The 12,016-nt window shown below is 53.0% G+C and overlaps 4 protein-coding genes across 4 annotated transcripts; all 4 read right to left on the reverse strand.

Moving 5' to 3' along the window:
* Positions 1 to 357: 357 nt before the first annotated feature.
* LOC137629210 (octapeptide-repeat protein T2-like) lies at positions 358 to 1,206 on the reverse strand. The gene has a single exon (XM_068360472.1). It carries the CDS (start codon positions 1,204 to 1,206, stop codon positions 358 to 360), a length of 849 nt encoding a protein of 282 aa, XP_068216573.1.
* A 5,612-nt stretch (positions 1,207 to 6,818) lies between these two features.
* LOC137629211 (octapeptide-repeat protein T2-like) lies at positions 6,819 to 7,229 on the reverse strand. Its single transcript, XM_068360473.1, has one exon. The coding sequence runs from the start codon at positions 7,227 to 7,229 to the stop codon at positions 6,819 to 6,821; it is 411 nt and encodes a 136-aa protein (XP_068216574.1).
* A 1,221-nt stretch (positions 7,230 to 8,450) lies between these two features.
* LOC137629212 (high mobility group nucleosome-binding domain-containing protein 5-like) lies at positions 8,451 to 8,819 on the reverse strand. The gene has a single exon (XM_068360474.1). The coding sequence runs from the start codon at positions 8,817 to 8,819 to the stop codon at positions 8,451 to 8,453; it is 369 nt and encodes a 122-aa protein (XP_068216575.1).
* Positions 8,820 to 11,244: 2,425 nt separating this feature from the next.
* Positions 11,245 to 11,946, reverse strand: LOC137629213 (octapeptide-repeat protein T2-like). The gene has a single exon (XM_068360475.1). The coding sequence runs from the start codon at positions 11,944 to 11,946 to the stop codon at positions 11,245 to 11,247; it is 702 nt and encodes a 233-aa protein (XP_068216576.1).
* Between the last annotated feature and the right edge of the window lie 70 nt (positions 11,947 to 12,016).

Here is a 12,016-nt window from a genome sequence, read left to right on the forward strand (position 1 = left end):
TCTCCCCTCCACACTTCTTCTCCCCTCCACACTTCATCTCCCCTCACACTCCTCCCTCCACATTCTTTCTCCCTCTCACACTTTCTCCCCTCCACACTTCTTCTCCCTCTCACACTCCTTCTCCCCTCCACACTTCTTCTCCCCTCCACACTCCTTCTCCCTCCACACTCCTCTCTCCACATTCCTTCTTTTCTTCACGCTCTTTCTCCCTCTCACACTCCTCCCCTCCCACTCCTTCTCCCCTCACATTCTTTCTCCCTCTCACACTCTTTTCCCCTCCACACTTCTTCTTCCCTCCACACTTCATCTCCCTCTCACACTCATTCTCCCCTCCACACTCCTTCTCCCCTCCACACTTCATCTCCCTCTCACACTCCTCTCCCCTCCACACTCCTTCTCCCTCTCACACTCCTCCCCTCCACACTCCTTCTCCCCTCCACACTCTTTCTCCCCTTCACACTCCTTCCCTTCACACTTTCTCTCTTCCACTCTCCTCCCCTCCACACTCTTTCTCCCTCTCACACTCCTTCTCCCCTCTACACTCCTTCTCTCCTCCACACTTTTTCTCCCTCTCACACTCCTCCGCTCCACACTCTTTCTCCCCCTCACATCCCTTTTCCCCTCCACACTCATTTTCCCTTCCACACTCCTCCCTTCCACACACTTTCTCCCTCTCCCACTTCTCTCCCCTCCACACTCATTCTCCCCTCCACACTCATTCTCCCCTCCACACTCCTTCTCCCTCTCACATTCCTTCTCCCCTCCACACTCCTTCTGACACTCCTTCTCCCCTTCACACTCTTTCTCCCTCTCACACTCCTTCTCCCCATCACACTCCTTTTCCCCTCCACACTCTTTCTCCCCTTCACACTCCTTTTCCCCTCCACACTCTTTCTCCCCTTCACACTCCTTCCCTTCACACTTTCTCTCTTCCACTCTCCTCCCCTCCACACTCTTTCTCCCTCTCACACTCCTTCTCCCCTCCACACTCCTTCCTCTCGCACTTCCTCTCCCCTCCACACTTTTTCTCCCTCTCACACTCTTTCTCCCTCCACACTCTCTCTCCCTCTCATACTCCTCCCCGCCACACTCCTTTCCCTTCCACACTCTTTCCCCTCTCACACTCCTTCTCCCTCTCACACTCCTTCTCCCCTCCACATTCTTTCTCCCTTCCACACTCCTTCTGCCTCTCACACTCCTTTTCATTCCCAAAATCCTTCTCCCCTCCACACTCCTTCTCCCTTCCACATCTTTCTCCCTCTCACACTCCTCCCCTCCCCTTCCTTCTCCCCTTCACATTCTTTCTCCCTCTCACACTCCTTCTCCCCTCCACACTTCTTCTCCCCTCCACACTTCATCTCCCCTCACACTCCTCCCTTCCACATTCTTTCTCCCTCTCACACTTTCTCCCCTCCACACTTCTTTTCCCTCTCACACTCCTTCTCCCCTCCACACTCCTTCTCCCCTCCACACTCCTTCTCCCTCCACACTCCTCATCTCCACATTCCTTCTTTTCTTCACGCTCTTTCTCCCTCTCACACTCCTCCCCTCCCCACTCCTTCTCCCCTTCACATTCTTTCTCCCTCTCACACTGCTTTTCCCTCCACACTTCTTCTTCCCTCCATACTTCATCTCCCTCTCACACTCATTCTCCCCTCCACATTCTTTCTCCCTCTCACACCCTTCTCCCCTCCACACTCCTTCTCCCCTCCACACTTCTTCTCCCCTCCACACTTCATCTCCCCTTCACACTCCTTCTCCCCTCCAAACTCCTTCTCCCCTCCACACTTCATCTCCCCTTCACACTCCTTCTCCCCTCCACACTCCTTCTCCCCTCCACACTTCATCTCCCTCTCACACTCCTTCTCCCCTCCACACTCCTTCTCCCCTGCACACTTCATCTCCCTCTCACACTCCTTCTCCCTCCACACTCCTCCCCTCACACTTCATCTCCCTCTCACACTCCTTCTCCCCTCCACACTCCTTCTCCCCTCACACTTCATCCCCTCTCACACTCCTTCTCCCCTCCACACTCCTTCTCCCTCCACACTTCTCATCTCCACATTCCTTCTTTTCTTCACGCTCTTTCTCCCTCTCACACTCCTTTTCCCCTCCACACTTCTTCTTCCCTCCACACTTCATCTCCCTCTCACACTCATTCTCCCCTCCACATTCTTTCTCCCTCTCACACTCCTTCTCCCCTCCACACTCCTTCTCCTCTCTACATTCTTTCTCCCCTCACACTCATCCCCTCCACACTCCTTCTCCCCTCCACACTTCTTCCCTCCACACTTCTTCCCTCCACACTTATCTCCCTCTCACACTCCTTCTCCCCTCCACATTCTTTCTCCTCTCTCACACTCCTTCTCCCCTCCACACTCCTTCTCCCCTCCACATTCTTTCTCCTCTCACACTCCTTCTCCCCTCCACATTCTTTCTCCCTCTCATACCCTTTTCTCCCCTCCACACTCCTTCTCCCCTCCACACTTCATCTCCCTCTCGCACTCCTTCTCCCCCTCCACATTCTTTCTCCCTCTCATACCCTTTTCTCCCCTCCACACTCCTTCTCCCCTCCACACTTCATCTCCCTCTCGCACTCCTTCTCCCCTCCACATTCTTTCTCCCTCTCATACCCTTTTCTCCCCTCCACACTCCTTCTCCCCTCCACACTTCATCTCCCTCTCACACTCCTTTCCCCTCCACATACTTCTCTCCTCCACACTCTTTCTCCCTCTCACACTCCTTCTCCCCTCCACACTCCTTCTCCCTCCACACTTCTCATCTCCACATTCCTTCTTTTCTTCACGCTCTTTCTCCCTCTCACACTCCTTTCCCCTCCACACTTCTTCTCCCTCCATACTTCATCTCCCTCTCACACTCATTCTCCCCTCCACATTCTTTCTCCCTCTCACACTCCTTCTCCCCTCCACACTCCTTCTCCTCTCCACATTCTTTCTCCCGCTCACACTCATCCCCTCCACACTCCTTCTCCCCTCCACACTTCTTCCCTCCACACTTCTTCCCTCCACACTTTCTCCCTCTCACACTCCTTCTCCCCTCCACATTCTTTCTCCTCTCACACTCCTTCTCCCCTCCACACTCCTTCTCCCCTCCACATTCTTTCTCCCTCTCACACTCCTTCTCCCCTCCACATTCTTTCTCCCTCTCATACCCTTTTCTCCCCTCCACACTCCTTCTCCCCTCCACACTTCATCTCCCTCTCACACTCCTTTTCCCCTCCACAATACTTCTCTCCTCCACACTCTTTCTCCCTCTCACACTCCTTCTCCCCTCCACATTCTGACTTCCTCTCAAACTCCTTCTCCCCTCCTCATTCTTTCTCCCTCTCACACTCCTTCTTCTCTCCACACTCCTTCTCCCCTCCACACTCCTTCTCCCTCTCACACTCCTTCTTCCCTTCACACTCTCTCTCCCTCTCAACTCCTTCTCCCCTCCACATTCTTCCTCCCTCTCACACTCCTTCTCCCCTCCACATCCTTCTCCCTCCACACTCTCTTCTTCCCTTCACACTCTCTCTCCCTCTCACACTCTTTTCCCCTCCACATTCTTCCTCCCTCTCACACTCCTTCTCCCCTCCACAGTCCTTCTCCCTCTCACACTCCTTCTTCCCTTCACACTCTCTCTCCCTCTCACACTCCTTCTCCCCTCCACATTCTTCCTCCCTCTCACACTCCTTCTCCCCTCCACATCCTTCTCCCTCTCACACTCCTTCTTCCCTTCACACTCTCTCTCCCTCTCACACTCCTTCTCCCTTCACACTCCTTCTCCCCTCCATATTCTTTCTCCCTCTCACACTCCTTCTCCCCTCCACACTCCTTCTCCCCTCCACACTCTTTCTCTCTCTCACACTCCTTTCCCCTCCACACTCCTCCTCTCCACACTCTTTATCCCTGTCACACTCCTTCTCCCCTCCACACTTCTTCTCCCTTCCACACTCCTCTCCCTCTCACATTCCTCCCCTCCACACCTTCTCCCCTCCCCACTCTTTCCCCTCTCACACTCATTCTCCCCTCCACACTCCTTCTCCCTCTCCACTCCTTCTCCCCTCCACATTCTTTCTCCCTTCCCCACTCCTGCCTCTCACATTCCTTTTCTTCCCTCCTTCTCCCCTACCCACTCCTTCTCCCTTCCACATTCTTTCTCCTCTCACACTCCTTCTCCCCTCCAACTCTTCTTCCCTCCACATTTCATCTCCCTCTCACATTCCTTCTCCCTTCCACACTCCTTCTCCCCTCCACACTCTTTCTCCCTCTCACATTCCTTCTCCCCTCCACACTCCTTCTCCCCTCCACACTCTTTCTCCCTCTCACACTCTTCCCCTCTACACTCCATCTCCCCTCCACACTCCTTCTCCCTCTCACACTCCTCCCCTCCACACTCCTTCTCCCCTCCACACTCTTTCTCCCCTCACACTCCTTCCCTTCACACTTTCTCTCTTCCACTCTCCTCCCCTCCACACTCTTTCTCCCTCTCACACTCCTTCTCCCTCCACACTTTTTCTCCCCTCACACTCCTTTTCCCCTCCACACTCTTTTCCCTTCCACACTCCTCCCTTCCACACACTTTCTCCCTCTCCCACTTCTACTCCCCTCCACACTCCCTCTCCCACTTCTACTCCCCTCCACACTCCCTCTCCCCTCCACACTTTTTCTCCCTCTCACACTCTTTCTCCCTCCACACTCTCTCTCCCTCTCATACTCCTCCCCCCACACTCCTTTTCCCTTCCACACTCTTTCCCCTCTCACACTCCTTCTCCCTCTCACACTCCTTCTCCCCTCCACATTCTTTCTCCCTTCACACTCCTTCTCCTCTCACACTCCTTTTCATTCCCAAAATCCTTCTCCCCCTCCACGCTCATTCTCCCTTCCACATCTTTTCTCCCTCTCACACTCCTCCCCTCCCCATTCCTTCTCCCCTCACATTCTTTCTCCCTCTTACACTCCTTCTCCCCTCCACACTTCTTCTCCCCTCCACACTTCATCTCCCTCTCACACTCATTCTCCCCTCCACATTCTTTCTCCCTCTCACACCCTTCTCCCCTCCACACTCCTTCTCCCCTCCACACTTCATCTCCCTCTCACACTCCTTCTCCCTTCCACACTCCTTCTCCCCTCCACACTTCATCTCCCCTTCACACTCCTTCTCCCCTCCACACTCCTTCTCCCTCCACACTTCATCTCCCTCTCACACTCCTTCTCCCCTCCACACTCCTTCTCCCCTCACACTTCATCTCCCTCTCACACTCCTTCTCCCTCCACACTCCTCCCCTCACACTTCATCTCCCTCTCACACTCCTTCTCCCCTCCACACTCCTTCTCCCCTGCACACTTCATCTCCCTCTCACACTCCTTCTCCCCTCCACACTCCTTCTCCCTCCACACTTCTCATCTCCACATTCCTTCTTTTCTTCACGCTCTTTCTCCCTCTCACACTCCTTTTCCCCTCCACACTTCTTCTTCCCTCCATACTTTATCTCCCTCTCACACTCCTTCTCCCCTCCACATTCTTTCTCCCTCTCACACTCCTTCTCCCCTCCACACTCCTTCTCCCCTCCACACTTCTTCCCTCCACACTTATCTCCCTCTCACACTCCTTCTCCCCTCCACATTCTTTCTCCTCTCACACTCCTTCTCCCCTCCACACTCCTTCTCCCCTCCACATTCTTTCTACCTCTCACACTCCTTCTCCCCTCCACATTCTTTCTCCCTCTCATACCCTTTTCTCCCCTCCACACTCCTTCTCCCCTCCACACTTCATCTCCCTCTCACACTCCTTCTCCCCCTCCACATTCCTTCTCCCTCTTACACTCCTTCTCCCCTCCACATTCTTCTCCCTCTCACACTCCTTCTCCCCTCCACATTCTTTCTCCCTATCATACCCTTTTCTCCCCTCCACACTCCTTCTCCCCTCCACACTTCATCTCCCTCTCACACTCCTTCTCCCCTCCACATTCTTTCTCCCTATCATACCCTTTTCTCCCCTCCACACTCCTTCTCCCCTCCACACTTCATCTCCCTCTCACACTCCTTCTCCCCTCCACATACTTCTCTCCTCCACACTCTTTCTCTCTCTCACACTCCTTCTCCCCCTCCACATTCTTCTTCCTCTCAACTCCTTCTCCCCTCCTCATTCTTTCTCCCTCTCACACTCCTTCTTCCCTCCACACTCCTTCTCCCCTCCACACTCCTTCTCCCTCTCACACTCCTTCTCCCTTCACACTCTCTCTCCCTCTCACACTTCTTTTCCCCTCCACACTTCTTCTCCCTCCACATTTCTCTCCCTCTCACATTCCTTCTCCCTTCCACACACCTTCTCCCCTCCACACTCTTTTCTCTCTCACACTCCTTCTCCCCTCCACACTCCTTCGCCCCTCCACACTCTTTCTCCCTCTCACAGTCCTCCCCTCTACACTCCTCTCCTCCACACTTTTTCTCCCTCTCACACTCCTCCCTCCACACTCTTTCTCTCTCTCATACCCCTTCTCCCCTCCACACTCATTTTCCCCTCCACACTCCTCCCTTCCACACTCTTCCTTCCACACACTTTCTCCCTCTCCCACTTCTACTCCCCTCCACACTCCTTCTCCCCTCCACACTCTTTTTCCCTCTCACACTCCTTCTCCCCTCCACACTCCTTCCTCTCACCTCCTTCTCCCCTCCACACTTTTTTCCCTCTCACACTCCTTCTCCCTCACACTCCTTCTCCCTCTACACTCTTTCTCCCCTTCACACTTCTTCCCTTCACACACTTTGTCTCTTCCTATCTCCTCCCCTCCACACTCTTTCTCCCTCTCACACTCATTTCCCCTCCACACTTCTCCCTTCTACACCCTTCTTCCCTTCACACTCTTTCTCCCTTTCACACTCCTTCTCCCCTTCACATTCTTTCTCTCTCTCACACTCCTTTTCCTTTCCACACTCCTTCTCCCCTCCACACTCTTTCTCCCTCTCACACTCCTTCTCCCTCCACACTCCTCTCTCCACATTCCTTCTTCCTTCACACTCATTCTCCCCTCCACACTCCTTCTCCCCTCCACACTCCTTCTCCCCTCCACACTCCTTCTCCCCTCCACACTTCGTCTTCACTCCACACTTAATATCCCTCTCACGCTGCTTCTTGCCTCCATATTCTTTCTCCCTCTCACACTCCTCCCCTCCACATTCTTTCTCTGTCTCACATTCTTTCTCCCCTCCACACTTGTTTTCCATCTCACACTCCTTCTCCCCCTACACATTCTTTCTCCCTCTCACACTCCTTCTCCCCTCCACATTCTTTCTCCCTCTCACACTCCTTCTCCCCTCCACACTCCTTCTCCCCTCCACATTCTTTCTCCCTCTCACATTCTTTCTCCCCTCCACACTTGTTTTCCATCTCACACTCCTTCTCCCCCTACACATTCTTTCTCCCTCTCACACTCCTTCTCCCCTCCACATTCTTTCTCTGTCTCACATTCTTTCTCCCCTCCACACTTGTTTTCCATCTCACACTCCTTCTCCCCCTACACATTCTTTCTCCCTCTCACACTCCTTCTCCCCTCCACACTCTTTCTCCCTCTCACACTCCTTCTCCCCTCCACATTCTTTCTCCCTCTCACATTCTTTCTCCCCTCCACACTTGTTTTCCATCTCACACTCCTTCTCCCCCTACACATTCTTTCTCCCTCTCACACTCCTTCTCCCCTCCACATTCTTTCTCTGTCTCACATTTTTTCTCCCCTCCACACTTGTTTTCCATCTCACACTCCTTCTCCCCCTACACATTCTTTCTCCCTCTCACACTCCTTCTCCCCTCCACACTCTTTCTCCCTCTCACACTCCTTCTCCCCTCCACATTCTTTCTCCCTCTCACATTCTTTCTCCCCTCCACACTTGTTTTCCATCTCACACTCCTTCTCCCCCTACACATTCTTTCTCCCTCTCACACTCCTTCTCCCCTCCACACTCTTTCTCCCTCTCACACTCCTTCTCCCCTCCACACTCCTTCTCCCCTCCACATTCTTTTTCCCTCTCACTTTCCTTCTCCCCTCCACACTCTTTCTCCCCTCCACATTCTCTCCCCCTTTCACACTCCTTCTCCCCTCCACACTCCTCCCCTCCACATTTTTCTCCCTCTCACACTCCTTCTTCCCTTCACACTCTTTCTCCCTCTCACACTCCTTCTCCCCTTCACACTCTTTCTCCATCTCACACTTCTTCCTTTCATACTCCTTCGCCCTTTCACACTCCTCCCCTCCACACTGCTTCTTGCCTCCACATTCTTTCTCCCTCTCACACTCCTTCTCCCCTCCACACTGTTTCTTGCCTCCACATTCTTTCTCCCTCTCACACTCCTTCTCCACTCCACAGTCCTTCTCCCTCTCACACTCCTTCTCCCCTTCACACTCTTTCTCCCTCTCACACTCCTTCCTCCCTTCACATTCTTTCTCCCTCTCACACTCCTTCTCCCTTCACATTCTTTCTCCCTCTCACACTCCTTCTCCCTCCACACTCCTCATCTCCACATTCCTTCTTTCCTTCACACTCTTTCTCCCTCTCACACTCATTCTCCCCTCCACACTTCTTCTTCCCTCCACACTTCATCGCCCTCTCACACTCCTTTTCCCCTCCATATTCTTTCTCCCTCTCACACTCCTTCTCCCCTCCACACTCCTTCTCCCCTCCACACTTCGTCTTCACTCCACACTTCATATCCCTCTCACGCTGCTTCTTGCCTCCATATTCTTTCTCCCTCTCACACTCCTCCCCTCCACATTCTTTCTCTGTCTCACATTCTTTCTCCCCTCCACACTTGTTTTCCATCTCACACTCCTTCTCCCCCTACACATTCTTTCTCCCTCTCACACTCCTTCTCCCCTCCACACTCTTTCTCCCTCTCACACTCCTTCTCCCCTCCACATTCTTTCTCCCTCTCACATTCTTTCTCCCCTCCACACTTGTTTTCCATCTCACACTCCTTCTCCCCCTACACATTCTTTCTCCCTCTCACACTCCTTCTCCCCTCCACACTCCTTCTCCCCTCCACATTCTTTTTCCCTCTCACTTTCCTTCTCCCCTCCACACTCTTTCTCCCCTCCACATTCTCTCCCCCTTTCACACTCCTTCTCCCCTCCACACTCCTCCCCTCCACATTTTTCTCCCTCTCACACTCCTTCTTCCCTTCACACTCTTTCTCCCTCTCACACTTCTTCCTTTCATACTCCTTCTTCCCTTCACACTCCTTCGCCCTTTCACACTCCTCCCCTCCACACTGCTTCTTGCCTCCACATTCTTTCTCCCTCTCACACTCCTTCTCCCCTCCACACTGTTTCTTGCCTCCACATTCTTTCTCCCTCTCACACTCCTTCTCCCCTCCACACTGTTTCTTGCCTCCACATTCTTTCTCCCTCTCACACTCCTTCTCCCCTCCACACTGCTTCTTGCCTCCACTTTCTTTCTCCCTCTCACACTCCTTCTCCCTCTCACACTCCTTCTCCCCTCCACATTCTTTCTCCCTCTCACACTCCTTCTCCCCTCCACACTGTTTCTTGCCTCCACATTCTTTCTCCCTCTCACACTCCTTCTCCCCTCCACACTGCTTCTTGCCTCCACATTCTTTCTCCCTCTCACACTCCTTCTCCCCTCCACACGGTTTCTTGCCTCCACATTCTTTCTCTCTCTCACACTCCTTCTCCCCTCCACACTGCTTCTTGACTCCACATTCTTTCTCCCTCTCACACTCCTTCTCCCCTCCACACGGTTTCTTGCCTCCACATTCTTTCTCCCTCTCACACTCCTTCTCCCCTCCACACTGTTTCTTGCCTCCACATTCTTTCTCCCTCTCACACTCCTTCTCCCCTCCACACTGTTTCTTGCCTCCACATTCTTTCTCCCTCTCACACTCCTTCTCCCCTCCACACTGTTTCTTGCCTCCACATTCTTTCTCCCTCTCACACTCCTTCTCCCCTCCACACTGTTTCTTGCCTCCACATTCTTTCTCCCTCTCACACTCCTTCTCCCCTCCACACGGTTTCTTGCCTCCACATTCTTTCTCTCTCTCACACTCCTTCTCCCCTCCACACTGCTTCTTGACTCCACATTCTTTCTCCCTCTCACACTCCTTCTCCCCTCCACACTGTTTCTTGCCTCCACATTCTTTCTCCCTCTCAAACTCCTTCTCCCCTCCACACTGCTTCTTGACTCCACATTCTTTCTCTCTCTCACACTCCTTCTCCCCCTACACATTCTTTCTCCCTCTCACACTCCTTCTCCCCTCCACATTCTTTCTCTGTCTCACATTCTTTCTCCCCTCCACACTTGTTTTCCATCTCACACTCCTTCTCCCCCTACACATTCTTTCTCCCTCTCACACTCCTTCTCCCCTCCACACTCTTTCTCCCTCTCACACTCCTTCTCCACTCCACATTCTTTCTCCCTCTCACATTCTTTCTCCCCTCCACACTTGTTTTCCATCTCACACTCCTTCTCCCCCTACACATTCTTTCTCCCTCTCACACTCTTTCTCCCCTCCACATTCTTTCTCTGTCTCACATTCTTTCTCCCCTCCACACTTGTTTTCCATCTCACACTCCTTCTCCCCCTACACATTCTTTCTCCCTCTCACACTCCTTCTCCCCTCCACACTCTTTCTCCCTCTCACACTCCTTCTCCCCTCCACATTCTTTCTCCCTCTCACATTCTTTCTCCCCTCCACACTTGTTTTCCATCTCACACTCCTTCTCCCCTTACACATTCTTTCTCCCTCTCACACTCCTTCTCCCCTCCACACTCTTTCTCCCTCTCACACTCCTTCTCCCCTCCACACTCCTTCTCCCCTCCACATTCTTTTTCCCTCTCACTTTCCTTCTCCCCTCCACACTCTTTCTCCCCTCCACATTCTCTCCCCCTTTCACACTCCTTCTCCCCTCCACACTCCTCCCCTCCACATTTTTCTCCCTCTCACACTCCTTCTTCCCTTCACACTCTTTCTCCCTCTCACACTCCTTCTCCCCTTCACACTCTTTCTCCATCTCACATTCTTTCTCCCCTCCACACTTGTTTTCCATCTCACACTCCTTCTCCCCCTACACATTCTTTCTCCCTCTCACACTCCTTCTCCCCTCCACACTCTTTCTCCCTCTCACACTCCTTCTCCCCTCCACACTCCTTCTCCCCTCCACATTCTTTTTCCCTCTCACTTTCCTTCTCCCCTCCACACTCTTTCTCCCCTCCACATTCTCTCCCCCTTTCACACTCCTTCTCCCCTCCACACTCCTCCCCTCCACATTTTTCTCCCTCTCACACTCCTTCTCCCCTTCACACTCTTTCTCCATCTCACACTTCTTCCTTTCATACTCCTTCGCCCTTTCACACTCCTCCCCTCCACACTGCTTCTTGCCTCCACATTCTTTCTCCCTCTCACACTCCTTCTCCCCTCCACACTGTTTCTTGCCTCCACATTCTTTCTCCCTCTCACACTCCTTCTCCACTCCACAGTCCTTCTCCCTCTCACACTCCTTCTCCCCTTCACACTCTTTCTCCCTCTCACACTCCTTCCTCCCTTCACATTCTTTCTCCCTCTCACACTCCTTCCTCCCTTCACATTCTTTCTCCCTCTCACACTCCTTCTCCCTCCACACTCCTCATCTCCACATTCCTTCTTTCCTTCACACTCTTTCTCCCTCTCACACTCATTCTCCCCTCCACACTTCTTCTTCCCTCCACACTTCATCGCCCTCTCACACTCCTTTTCCCCTCCATATTCTTTCTCCCTCTCACACTCCTTCTCCCCTCCACACTCCTTCTCCCCTCCACACTTCGTCTTCACTCCACACTTCATATCCCTCTCACGCTGCTTCTTGCCTCCATATTCTTTCTCCCTCTCACACTCCTCCCCTCCACATTCTTTCTCTGTCTCACATTCTTTCTCCCCTCCACACTTGTTTTCCATCTCACACTCCTTCTCCCCCTACACATTCTTTCTCCCTCTCACACTCCTTCTCCCCTCCACACTCTTTCTC

The sequence above is a fragment of the Palaemon carinicauda genome, chromosome 37 (assembly GCF_036898095.1).
Source record: "Palaemon carinicauda isolate YSFRI2023 chromosome 37, ASM3689809v2, whole genome shotgun sequence".
Classification (NCBI taxonomy): Eukaryota; Metazoa; Arthropoda; class Malacostraca; order Decapoda; family Palaemonidae; genus Palaemon; species Palaemon carinicauda.